Genomic DNA, 13,734 nt, shown 5'->3' with positions numbered 1-13,734 from the left:
AGGTGGCCAATTTTCCACCTCGTAGGGTAGTCATATTGGCGAAACCCTTTTAGTTTAAACAGACCGAGGTGGCCTTCCGCAACAGGAGGGGCTGTTGATGACTTGTGGGAGGAGCTGTTGATGACGCCGCATGTGCGACCCACTGCCGGTGGATAAACAGGAAACAGCTGATAGCAGGAATTAGCAGCTAGTAGCAAGAGGGAAACACAAACCTGACAGACACTGTAAAGATGAGCAACTGGGGAGACAAGGAATTGCGCGCCCTCCTTGTCCTCGCAAACGAAGAGGCCATTAACTGTCAGATGACGTGGACGGTGAAGAACGGGCCGACTTACGAGAGAATCGCCAAAGGACTGACCAGCCGCGGCTTCCCTCCCACGTCACTGGTTACATCACACGCTGAGCTACATGTTTTGTTACTTGCTCACGCCCCCCCATTGCCCCGAAAAAGGCGCATTCTGTATAAACAAAAGTAGGCAGGCGGCATTTTGCTGCACTCCCCGATTTTGTTTTTATACTGCCAATGCTGAAAAAAGACTGATTGGGCTTTCCTGCAAATTTGCACAATTCCTATCTAAAAAGGGCTTAAGACAAAGGTGGGCCGCCTGGGGGGCGTTGAGATGTAGTGTCTTTTGCGCATAAAAACCCATTACTTTCAATGTAGACGTGTGTTATGTGCGCTCACAACCCAAAGTGACGCCATAGTGGCGCATTCGGTGTGTTATAGAAGAGAAACACACATTTCAGGACCGCTGACTTGTATCATCAGAACAGACATGTCCTGTGATTTTCAGCCTACTTTCATATTTAATAGAGGGGGGACAATACCTGACAGTAATATTCTCAGCTGTCAGGATGTGCCTGCTGTAAAGGGTAAATATAATCATAGAAGGCTGAAAATCACAGGACACGTTTGTTCTGATTATACAAGTCAGCAGTGTAAAGCTCAAGCATGTGGGGGCCTCCTTTCGTATTTGATAGAGGGGGGGACCGTATCTAAAAGTACAGCTGTCAAGATGCCCCCCCGCCACAGGCCTTTGCCACCTTGGTCTCAAAAAAACCCAGGGAAAACCCTGGTAGCCATGTCTAAAATATCGCTTGTCCGTTGCTCATCTTGTTACCACAGTCATATGTTTTCTCTGAACACTTCTTACTTAGTTTGATGAACAGAAAAAAACATTTTGCAATGATGTGGAGATTTAAATAAGCACCTTAAATTAACATAATGATCAAAACTTAGAATTTATTTTCCATTCTTTGCCTGATTGTTTAATCATTGTGTGTGCATGCACGTGTAGTAAATGTGTGTAGTAGGGACAAACTGTCCGACTGTACCTCCAGCTACTAAACCAGACTCTCCCAGCTGTATGGCCACTCCAAAACCTCCCAGCTTGACCGGAGCAGAGTTTTCCTTTGAGGCCAACAGCACACAGTGAGGCTATGGAGAGACAGAAGAGAGGTCCAGCAGAGATAAATAAAAAATAGGACAAAGAGTTAAACAGTAGATTTATGACTCATATATTTCAACAGGTTAAATAACGAACTCATCAACAAATGCGATGATGACTTTTTCTTTTTACTGACGAGGAGAACACAATCTTTGCAGCGTACAGTAAATGTGCAGAGCATTGCTTTTGCTCTTTCTGTGCAAAAGTGCAGCATCCCATATGATGAATTGCTGGTTAGAGAACCTCAGTTTCACAATGACAAAACAGCATGCGCAACTAAAACCACGACTTCATTATAATGCCAATACAGACAGGAAACAGGTCTTGCTCCAGCATTTAGTAAGCAAGGGATCATCAGCATAAAGTGAGATGCATGAAATTAAGATGTCTCAGAGAGCTGCAGAGCAAGGTGGTGAGGAATTAGGCCTACGTAAAGTTTATTCAGACTTGATATCAACTCTTTATGACATACAGTAGAAGGGAACTGTTGGGAATAAATACAGGTAAGATCCTTAACATGAGAAGTCAAACTACAGGCCAACGACTGACAGAAGAAGATGAAAATGAGAGAAATGTTGTGAGAGAAGCAGCAGATAATGTCGTAGATCCTGATCCTACTTATACGTACTTGCAATTAACACACTGGAGCCCTATTTGCATGGGATTCATATTGAAGGAGGCAGGTAATAAAATACTTGCTCTGCTCCGCAGTAAGTAAATCTATTTTACAGGGTCGTGTTCGCTACTATGTGGGGAAACTACGTGAGCATCATTCTCCAGCACGCTTACTTATTATTAAAGTTACTTTAATATCAGATTCTTTGAAACAAAGCCTCCTCCACTGTTGCACAGAAGTCACACCGAGCTGATGATAAAAGGAGTTGCAGTTTTTTGCGTGCAAAACCTCAGAGATTCAGTTTCAAACACAAACTGACCACAGGGCATGCTGGAGAACAAGCTTTTGGGACTGCAATCAATACGATAAACTACATGCACTCAAGACAAGATTAATGTCTCTGATCTGTGCATGCGATATAACAAACACTACACCTTCTTCAGAAAAACTAGTTCTGTTTAAAAGTTGTATTCTTGCTAATTTGAGTAACCTTTACTTCAGATACAGGGTGAGAGTGCGGTGGACTCACTTCCTGTCTTATCTATTCTGTATTTCTTGTAATAGGGGCTTGAGGGGCGTGGAGGATGTTGACTGAGGCGGTGCAAAACACACACAGTGAGAGGGAGGGGGAGTGAGAACAAGAGGCAGAGACAAGAGGACCGGCAGACTAAACAGTCAGATCTGTGAGAGCAAGAGGGGGGAGAGAGTGAAGAGGCATTTTAATAAAGGAGAGGACAACGACCAGGACTGAAGGCGAGCTGAGAACAGAGAGCTGAGAGGAGGACGGGGAGGAGCAGAGTATCAAAAGGATGTGAAAAAAAAAGTGTGTGCAGGATTTATGACTCATTCAGAGACTGAAGAAATAGGTGAAGATAGCAAAAGAAAAGTGTTAAGGACAAGAACTGGCGTTGCATAATATCTTATCATATAAGTAACTTTTTAAACTGATTACAGTTTGATGGAGGAGAGAAACACACTGGATTGCTCAACTCCGGCACATCCGTGCACTTTCCCACACATCTAAACTGCAGCTGTGCTGAAATCACTACGCGAGGAATACTGACGGTGAGTGTTCTGCTTTAATCCCAACATCTGTGTGTGGCCGTCAGACAGTGACTTAGCATGAGTGTTCATACATGTGCAGCAACTCCTCAACTTGGACTGGAATTTATAGGTTAAATGGGCATGAAACTTAAATTAGTCATGACTCGCACAGAAAACCGAACTGTTGTATGTTTTCCAGAACATTCAATATCCTGCGTGTGGAGCTCCTCTTTTGTAGGGTGTTGTACCTTTTTCATGGCATTACATTAATTACTATAATTTACATTTCACACTGAGTATTACATGTGTGACCTTTAAAACTACAACCCACACATTACTCACCTGTCTGTGCATTACTCATAAAATACGCAACTGCAGTTTCAGTTTGGGCACGCAACCTTTTTCTTGCCTTTCACCTTGAGCTGTTTAAAATTTCTGTATTTGTTCTGTGACACACAATGAACTGATTTTTTTTTTTGTCTCTTCTTTCTCCTCAGCCACAATGACCCTCTTCTCCTCGGCCTCTTCCTTCCCCTTTACTCTTTCAGCCTCTGCATCGTCTAACTCCTCTCTTCCTGTATCGACTTCTATGTCATCCTTCTTCTCTGCCACCTCTCTCCCCCCTTCCTTGTCCCCTTCCTCCAACTCTTCCCTAAACCAGACTGGATGTTCGTTTGATGACGCCGCCCTCCGTCTGCCCCTGGCAGTCCTTTACTCCCTGTTCTTCCTCTTTGGGCTCGTGGGGAACCTCTTCGCCCTGTGGGTCTTCCTCTTCCTGCATTCAAGCCGCAACTCTGTACGGGTGTTCCTCATCAACTGTGCCGTGGCTGATCTGGTCCTGCTGGCGTGCCTGCCCTTCAGAGTGTTCTACCATGTTAACGGAAACAAGTGGGAACTGGGATCTGTGGCGTGCAAAGTTGTGGGGAATCTGTTTTACATGAACATGTATATCAGTATTACTTTACTGGGGCTCATCAGCCTGGACAGATACCTGCGGTTGAAGGGTAAAGGCAAGGCAAGGAGAGGCATGATGATGATTCTGTGGGGACGCAGCCGGCCGTGGAGCTGGGTGGCATGCGGGGCTCTGTGGGGTCTGTCGCTGATGGCGTTGGTGCCAATGATCGCCACTGCAGAGGACAAAGAATTCAACGGCAAGTGCTTCCAATACAAGCAGCGCAGCAGCAAAGCCAAAGGGAAAGCCTACTTCAACGCCATGCTTGTGTTGTTGTTCTGGCTCGTCTTCGTCATGCTGGTTGTCTCCTATGCCAAGATTGCGTCCCAGCTGCTGCGGGTGTCACGGGACAAACCGGACCTTCCCAATGCACAGAGATACCAGAGAACTGCCAAGAAGTCCTTCTTCGTCCTCTTTCTGTTCACCGTCTGTTTCGCACCCTACCACGCCTTCCGCCCCGTCTACATCCTCTCCCAGCTCAGCGAAACGGCATCTTGTGACTACTTGCAACTGGTGGACCGCACCAACGAGGTGATGCTTCTGTTCTCCGCCTTCAATAGCTGCCTGGATCCTGTCATGTACTTTCTGTTATCTGGCTCTGTTCGCAAAACCGCCCTCCAAGCACTTGGACACCGACTTGGCCACCGTCTTCTCTTCCTAAACGACGCGACATCTAACAGCTCGACCACCGAGTTCAGACGGCCATCTGCGCCTATGGCTTTCCCGAACGCTGAACTGAACACCCCCTCAGTCACCCCTAGAACGAGTATCTGTATCATCAACTCCACCCTCCGCCACACAGGACTGACTACGCTTCCAACTACTGGCCAACAATGATGACAAATCTGACTGCAACAAAGCCTGAACACCCGAGAAATAAATTTCTCACATTTCTAACACAGGCCGGACTGCTGAGCTTATTCTGTACAAAACTGAGCATTTATACACATTCTTACTTCTTTTGTTTAAAGAAAAATAAATATGTTTTTTACTCCTGAGATATTCTCCCTGTGTTGGCTTACAAACACCTGTGCTGTGAGGGAATCATTGTTTAAATTGCAGTTTAACGCCTGAGTGACAGACTGACAATACAGTAACATCTGAGGAGACACACTTCAGTGATGACTGTGACAGCAGCTTTTCTTATAAAACATGCCATGTGTGTTTCCCATCAGAGAGAGAGAGAGAGAAGTGTATTTCAGTGATAACAGATTGAATGTATCTGATGACATTTTGAACACACAAAAAAATAAACGAAATGAAGTCGATTTGGAAAGAAAGAGATGCAAAGACAGACTTATGTTTCCTTCCTGACACTGACAGAGGCATAGCCCAGACTGTTTAAACACCACCTGGTTTGACCCACAGCTATCGGTTTACACTGAACACAACGAGTGTTGATCTGTCTGTGGACTGTGCTGTCAAATGGTAGTGATAGTAGGAAGATCAAGGGCCAGGTTCAGGACTGCTCCATCTGCTCTAGAAGTGTTCGTCTCCTGGCTAATCCTGATGCTAATCTGACTATAAGAGCTTTTAAAGGACCAAACTCGACCCAGCAGGATGGTGTGCAAACTAACAGCTTCTATAGTTAGACTGGCAAAGCCACATCATACCTAGAGGTTAATGTAAAAAGCAGATGCTGACGGGGGTGTTTTCTGGTAAACTGTAAAGCCTTTGACCTTTATCACCACACAGATTTTGTCAGGAAACAGTCACATCAGAGTGTGTGGTATAAAAAGGGTTAAAGGGGAACTATGGTGCGTTGATAATTTGTGTCACAATGTTCAATGTCACGATGAAGGATGTTCACATTAAATGAGGCCAAAGTTTCCGATAATGACGCAAATGTGAGCAGAAGTAATCCCTGACAGCAGGAACCTCGCGTTTCCTAACGTTCTGAAGACCATGTTTCAAACAGTTTTTTCGCTAACATCAGGGAAACATGCAAACCTGGCTGCCTGTGTTACAGTGGAAAGTGCCGCTCTTCCACTTTACAGCTGTTCCCTGGCTGTGATGATGGTGCAGAGACGCCAAGATACATTAGATCTCACCTTTACATCCCGATGGATCACATTGTTGTCGTGGCAGTACCGAAGGGCCTCCAAAATCTGCCTCATGTAGTGGCTGGATGTGCAGAAAGCAGAAGCAGACAAGGGGGAGATCATTTAGGCCAGCTGCAAATTGTTTATTTCAGGCTTTATTAATATTTAAAATGCTCTCCGCACAGTTCCCAGACTGTGCGTCCTACCTGGCCACCGCTTCGCTGTACACAAACCCAGCGTCGGCTCTCTTCACGATTTCGAAACACAGGTCTGCTCCATCCATGCTGAGAAGAGTGAGAAGTGAAATTAGGATTCCAGCGATTATAGTCGAACTAGTATCTCTCAGAATAGTGTTTAAAACAGTGCATAAATCGACATCCGTCAGGGAGCCATTTTACGACCTGCTGTCACTGGCATAAACACAGAGGCACTATATTTTCATGATAGCACTTTTCAGCCAGTAACAATCCCCGGGGGAAGCTTTCAGGAGGATACGAACACAGATTCGCAGCATAAAACCCACGCTGACGAGACACAGTAACCAGGCGAGTTGATTAAGAAAATTATATCTACAACAAAGGCTGGGAGGGACGAGCAGAGTGCTGTCTCCTGCTTCTGCAACGTCTCCTGTGGATTTATATGTGTGTAACGCTGATGCAGGACTGCAAGCGCACAATATCAGTCAGGATCAGTATGACCTTTGTTTCAATCTACGCCCAGACTAACAGTGTAGTACAGTACTTTGAAAATGTGTAGTAACATAACCTCTTTATTTATTCCTCTCCAGCAAAACATATGGAATCATACCATTTATACTTCATATTTTGCCCAGGCATAGCTCTTCAGTAAACCTAAATGACATCTATGTCTACTATATGAGCTTTAACATCTTGCTTATCACACATATTTTGTTTCCGCCGAGGCCTCTAATATGTCTGAAACCACTGAAGTGAGGGGGATGGATGTGTTGGCGATGAAGTGTGAAAAAACCAGGCGCAACCATCTGCCAACTGCTGGTAAATTTAGTCTGTGGCCGATAGATTGGTCTGCATATGTAAGATCATCACATGCCATCTATATATTGTTTCCTCTCATGAACAAAAAAAAGTGATATTCAGCCGCTCTACAGAAACCGTGTCTGGTAGGTGTTTCCTGCTCTGGTTAACAAGAAATAAAAGACGAAATATCAAAAGTGAGGATAGTTTGAAGTGCACGTCTGGTTACATACTGCATTATGTGGCCGAGAGAGTGTGAGCAGCACAGACTTACAATTCAAAGACCATGTAGAGCATGCCATCAGAGCTGTAGGTCTCCAGCAGCTCTACAATGTGGGGGTGTTTCAGCATGTGGCAGATACTGGCCTCTCGCTTCAGATCTGGAAAAGAGAAATCAGACATTCACATCACTCCAAAGTAATTACAGTACAAGCACGGGTTGTGTGTACCTGTATCTGCCTTTCTAATAAGTCAGGTTTTATACAAAGCCTCAAACGCAGCATACGTGACAGTCAGTAAGCTAATTCCCATTCACAGCTTCACTGGCGTCGCATGAACTGTGCTCAGCTCTGGATTATCAGGTGCTGCTTGGCTGAAGCAACACACTGACATATTTAAATCACGTTTTCTCCACTGCACATCACACCAGTAAAATTGATGTATGCTTTTAATTTCTCAGAGCTTTTATTGTTGAGTCACTCAAGGGTTTTATGTAGTTTGTAGCATCAACAGTTTCAGGGTTGAATGTCTGCATCTTCCTGGGGGTGTATGCATCACTTTCCAACCACTTCCTTTTTGATATGTGACTAAACGTGTAGGGTCGGGTACCGAAAACTCTGTACTTTAGGTACAGAGTTTTCGGTACTACGGAGTACTGATTCATGTCTGAACATCAGTATTTTCCAAGGTAGTGTTTCTGGGTGAGAATGCTGGGCTCAGACAGGAGGCACTTCGAAGCGAGGAGGCCTCTTCCCAGCAAGCCGTCTACTGTCTTTTCATTTTAGGACTAGCCTAGCATCACCACTCTCTGTGACTGAGTTCTGAGTCTAAACTAGGGCTGGGCAACATAACGGTATTTTATTTATGTCGTGATATGAATTAGGGCTGTGCGATATGACAATATATGTCGTGTGACAAGAGAAAAATGTCTATCGTTTTATATTTTGCTCTATCGTTTATATCGTTGTGACGCAAATTACACTTTTTGATTCACCAGCTTTCTCGCTACCAGCGCTCCCTCACAACAACTTTTTATTCACTGGATTAAAATGTGCTATGTCATGATAGGTATCGTTATCGGGATATGAAATTACCTATATCAGGATATGAGATTTTGGTCATATCGCCCAGCCCGAATATGAATCGTACTAAATATCGTCTTAGATTTTGGATACCGTAACATCGTAAGTGTTGTCTTTTCCTTGTTTTAAAGGCTGCATACCATAAAATAAAGTCATTTTCTGAACTTATCAGACTCCTCTCGCTGTCTAGCACCAAATCAACCCTACAATATCACAGCAAAGGTCAAAAATATTGTGATATGTGATTTCTTTCCGTATTGCAAAGCCCAGGTCGAAACAGAGCAGGAGACACGAGCCAACACACACACACACATACATAAGCAGACAGGCAGAAAACACAAGATTAGCTCTATGTGTGATTAGAAAAGAGGAACAGAACCACTTGTTGACCTGGGCCGAGGACGAAAGAATGACGTCTACAACATCACCCCTGCAGCTCTTTCAAAAATACTCTTTTTTTTTTTTTATACAGAGCAAGTAAAGTACCATAAAGGTACCGCTGGGTGCCGGCAGTGAACTCCAGGTACCTGCATCTGTTCAAATGTGAACTGCGCCCAACCCTATTAAGCACTATTTCCCCCAAGCATAACATGCAGAGCTATGAAAACAGGTCAAAAAGCTTTCATAAAGACAATGCAACAGCACAAAACAAAGTGTCACAGTGACAAACCAACTGAGTAACCACACCCATGACAAATACAGTCACAGCAGAGTTAGGTTTTGGTGGTTTATGCAGCTGCCTTATCTTTATCTCAAGTGAAAACTGGGTGAGAACACTCCCTGATGTTTATTTGAGACAGAAAGACAGGTCGGTGGGTGCCTCTTTTTTTAACCCTTTCACATCCCTTGGTGACGATTTAAGGAGATAAGAAGGCCACCCTCATCTTTTCACACCTCAACAGACCTGCCACAACTCCACTCCACCACCAGAGGGAGCTACAGAGCATTTCATTGACACAGAGGGATCCCATTTGTTGTGGCTCCTGAGCACACAAGGTGAGCCTTTACATGTTGGGTAGCACCAGGTGCAGGGCCACCAGAATAACATCTCCACTGCTAATTCAAATGCACATCTGGCTCACACTCCATCAGCATCATGCCCTCTCATTATCGACACATCCAGATGACACTGCAAATACAGTTACGACATTCGTCATCCTCTGCCTGCCTCATTAAAGAACACTGAGGGGAGATCACGGCTAACAGGAGTGGACGGCGTTCTCTCTTTAAAGAGGAGGAAACAGACAATATTGAAGAGAATGACTAACAGCTGGAGAGACGAGTGGTGAAACAGAGTTAACGCAGACTGCTGAGGGAGGCTGACAGACATAATGTGCTGTTCTTGAGCTCCTCACTCCATAAAAACCTCATTTACACACTCCACTCCCCATCTGCAAGTCTACTGATCTTTGTGTGTGTACGTGTGTGTGTGCTCATTGTGTCGTGACAGACCAGTATCATTATGCAACACAGAGAAATGACGCTGTGTCCCCACTACAGAGCCCCCATTCTACTGTTCCTTTGCTTTCATTATTTCTCTCCTCTCTGCACTCATCCTTGGCCCGTCTCATCGAGTATCTATTCTCGAGTGTAACAATGCTGCCCAGTGTCCGCACGGCAATGAGGAAACCACTCAGACAGAGCGAGGGAGCCAGAGAGGCCTGGAACGGTCTGAATGAAAGCAATGCCATTCACTGGGCCTATTTCAAATCAATTCGTACATGCAAGGTCCAGGCTAGACTCCGATTTGTGATGCAATGTTAAATTATTTCTCTCACTTTCTCGTGTGATAGTTTTCAGGAAAAGGTCTTTCCATTTTCACCTGACGCACACCTCACAAAATGCTTGGTCATGCTCCAGTGTGGTGTTAGTTTGTCTGGGGTGCTGATGAATTACATTTCCAAAATGTTCATTACCTAAATGCACAATACACATCCAACTAATAACACTGCAAATTGCACTATTGTATTTTTCAGTACCCATGAAGCTCTGCGGTTGATGGAGAGTGTTCACTAGTTCACTCACTGTATTCGTCTTTATTAAATTCTACAAATCCAGACACTGACTCATTCTGCTTTTGTTCAATACTCACAAACTCTTAATTACACCATTAATCATTTGTTCGTCCAACTCCCTCACATGCACACACACAGATATATTCACACATAACCATGAATGTTTGCTGCTCAGCTTGTAGCGGTTCTGTCTCTTTTCCATTTCAGTCACATTTATGCTGACACAGATTCTTTCTTAATAAGCTAAGGTATGTGGTCCCAGGAAACCACTCTCCGAACCTGGCCGCGCTCCAGCTCTCTGCCCTGCTACTCTGAGTGTCCCTGTGCTTTTTTCTTCTCTTGCGACTTTTTTTTAAATGTCAGGAATGTGGGTGTCAAAAAGGTACTCTCTTCTAACTTTAAGTGAAACTTTCAGTGTGAGGAAATACACACACCTTATAGTCTTATATTGTTTTCATGTGTGAGTGGGCTGCAAATTATAATGACTTGTCTTTGTGTTACAACTGTTATAAATGTTGAGTTGACATGATACTGCAATCTCTAACTTTAATGCAATACCTTGAAAAATATCAATATATTTAATCCCATGAGGAAAAATTGCAGGATTTTTCTAAAAAACCAAACAAAACAAAGTTTCACTCAACCTTTATTCAATCTCGAGAAATCATTGAGGGACCGCCCTCATTTACAATGATGTCGAGAGTACAGTTAGAACAGAATAAATAGGATGACAAAACAAAGCAGGAGCAAATACATATACACATGCATATACATATACACATAAACACACGTAGACACCACATACATTCATTCCCAAGCTCAGTATTTGCACGGGGGACTTTGAGTGTCAGCCAATCACTTCAACGAGTGGAATAATGACAATTGCACCAGTTTAATGAGGAGATGTATGACGGAATCCAATGTCTGTAAAATGTTAAAGACGTCCACCCGACCTTTTCACATAGGATGCAATTTCATTTCATTTATTAGGGTCCCCATTAGCTGCAGCCAGCTACAGCTATTCTTCCTGGGGTCCACACCAAACACAATACTTTATACATGACAGTACATTATCACTAAAGACATCCCGCCACCACCACCACGAAAGCACCAACCACAACAACAACAAAACACGATACAACACAAGACAGGACTTGGCTCTAATCATTGAAAAATCAAAAACAAAATACTCATGCAGAGGTATAAAGTACAAATGACTCATACTTAGGTTATTGCACAAGGCAATCAAAGTGGGCTTACAGAAAAGCCTCCAAGCGCTGCAGAAATCTCAGATATTTCAAAGCGATCTTTACTGTTTTCCTCAACGATATGCTCAGGCAGAGAGCTCTGTGTCACCACAGCTCTGTACATTACAGTGTTCTTCATACTAGTTTTAACTTTGGGTAGTATAAATCTACCTCCAGCAGCATGCCTAGTATGGTAGCTATGTACATCTCTCTTGGCAGTTTGGTTATTAAAATATTTCTGATTAAGTTGAGCAAAGAAGTAGTAAATCTGTCTTCTACCTTTAGCCATGATAAACAGTTATGCATTGTATTCGCATTAGTTCTGTATGAACATCTGAGTATACAGTGTGCTGCTTTATTCTGAGCAATTTGCAATTTTTTTAATTTGGGTCTTGGAAGTACTGGACCATACCACGGAGCAGTAGTCCAGATGAGATAAAACTAATGCCTTGATGATCTGTCCTGTGATGTAACTGAAAGACCTTTCCCCATCTTACTAATCAATTTATCAATATGCATTGACCAAAATAATTTATTATCTAATGTTACACCTAAAAGTTTGGTCTCAAGAACTTGTTCAACTGCAACTTCTTTTACATATAATTTAGGGTCTGTCCTGAATTGATGACTTGTCCCAAATACAATGCTTTTGGTTTTAAACACGTTAAACTACCCATTTAACTACCAACTGGAGGCAGAGGCGCGTCTGTAGATGATGTCACCATAACCCAGGACAGCTTCCGCTTCCAACTGAACACGGGAAAACTTACTATGTTTCTGTCCAAATATCCAATTTTTGCTGTAACTTCATGACAAGTGTGTCTATGTGAAATTTAAATGTGACTTTTTGATCCAACCAGATACCAAGATATTTATACTGGGATGCCCTCTCAATACTGTGACCATTTAGAGTGGCAATATGTAAACCACTATCAGCAGTATCAACAATATCTCTGGCTCTGGAGAACAGCATGTATTTGGTAATACAGAGTGCATTTTGCAAGTTGTCATAAGCTTATAGGATTTTGGCTGAATGTGCAGTGTTAGAAAAACAATACAGAACTGTATCATCTGCGTACAGATGGGCATTACAATGAAGAGGAGAGGACCCCATATTGAACCTTGTGGTACCCCCTTTCACAGGGGTAAAAATGTAGAACAGTCATTTCCCAAACTCACACACTGCTTCCTGTGAGAAAGAGTCCTGAAACCATTGACAGGAATTACAAAACCAATATCATGTAGTCTGTAGGAGCAGAGCAGAAGTAATCCCTCTCAATCATCGCTTGTGACTCACAAGAGGTGTGTGATTGTGTGTTTTTTCTGCAGAGACTTTCTCATTTTCTTGTTATTTTCGGTGTTAAGGACATTTATGGGAGTGTACTCCACAGAGCTCAGGTGAGGTGCCTTTATCGTCCACCAATTGGAAGATCAGAGGTCGGATCTCCGGCTCCTCCAGTCTGCATGTCGAAGTATCCTTGAGCAAGATACTGAACCCCAAATTGCTACCAATGATGCTTCCATGGGTATGTGAGTGTGTTAAAAACTGAGGAGCAGGTGGCACCTTGTATGGTAGCCATGGCCACCAGTGTATGAATGTGTGAACGTGACAGTTGTGTAGAAAGTGTATTGAGTGCAAGGTAGCAACCAGGTGCCAGACTATGAGCAGCAGGCATCCAAGAGACAAAGCGCCGAAAAAAACTAACTATAACAAGGCGAAACGCCAAACAAGGCAAAACGCCAAACAAGAGTGAATCTGTAGTTCTCTTGTACTTTCACTTTCACTGGTGAGCGCGTTAATAAACAGAAACTGGCAATCCTGCATAGTATACCTTTAAAAAATTGTAGAATATAAATATAACAAGGCTAATATACGACAATGATTTTTCTTTTCTTGGCTAGTGACAGACAACAGCAGAAAGACTAGTAAACATAAACAATAAGAGAGAGCCAGACAGCCCAGCTGGTCCAGGCGTACTGATACTGCAGAAAACAAATATTGAAACCATTACCAACATTTAGAATTGATATGTATTCCTTCCTTTTTTTTCATGAATCAATGAATTGTTGTAAG

General features: G+C 43.3%; 2 protein-coding genes across 12 annotated transcripts in view; one reads left to right on the top strand and one right to left on the bottom strand.

The window, feature by feature from the left end:
* The window catches only part of LOC117250193 (peripheral plasma membrane protein CASK-like), a 54,299-nt gene that overhangs the window by 26,808 nt on the left and 13,757 nt on the right, over window positions 1–13,734 (bottom strand). For all 9 annotated transcript variants that reach the window (XM_033616272.2, XM_033616268.2, XM_033616270.2 and 6 more), the window contains exons 3-6: window positions 7,372–7,477; window positions 6,309–6,386; window positions 6,112–6,184; window positions 1,336–1,438 (exon numbers count right to left, since the gene is read on the bottom strand). In XM_033616272.2, the coding sequence (XP_033472163.2) occupies window positions 1,336–1,438; window positions 6,112–6,184; window positions 6,309–6,386; window positions 7,372–7,477 (360 nt within the window). The remainder of the gene's footprint in view (window positions 1–1,335; window positions 1,439–6,111; window positions 6,185–6,308; window positions 6,387–7,371; window positions 7,478–13,734) is intronic.
* Window positions 2,729–5,058, top strand: gpr34a (G protein-coupled receptor 34a). Of its 3 annotated transcripts, none has more exons than XM_033616279.2 (3): window positions 2,748–2,887; window positions 3,019–3,129; window positions 3,606–5,058. In XM_033616279.2, exon 3 carries the CDS (start codon window positions 3,611–3,613, stop codon window positions 4,895–4,897), a length of 1,287 nt encoding a protein of 428 aa, XP_033472170.1. In that variant the 5' UTR covers window positions 2,748–2,887; window positions 3,019–3,129; window positions 3,606–3,610; the 3' UTR covers window positions 4,898–5,058. The 3 variants fall into 3 exon arrangements, with proteins under 3 accessions (XP_078021699.1, XP_033472170.1, XP_033472169.1); XM_033616278.2 differs by having other exon boundaries at window positions 2,801–2,930; XM_078165573.1 differs by having other exon boundaries at window positions 2,729–3,129.

Source organism: Epinephelus lanceolatus, chromosome 24 (assembly GCF_041903045.1).
Source record: "Epinephelus lanceolatus isolate andai-2023 chromosome 24, ASM4190304v1, whole genome shotgun sequence".
Classification (NCBI taxonomy): domain Eukaryota; kingdom Metazoa; phylum Chordata; class Actinopteri; order Perciformes; family Serranidae; genus Epinephelus; species Epinephelus lanceolatus.
Note: the sequence above shows the minus strand (reverse complement) of the source record. Positions and strands in the feature narration are given on the sequence as shown.

What these genes read in the sequence shown, in the direction of transcription:
- gpr34a (XM_078165573.1), top strand. Translation starts at nt 3,611, where the DNA reads ATGACCCTCTTCTCCTCGGCCTCTTCCTTCCCCTTTACTCTTTCAGCC.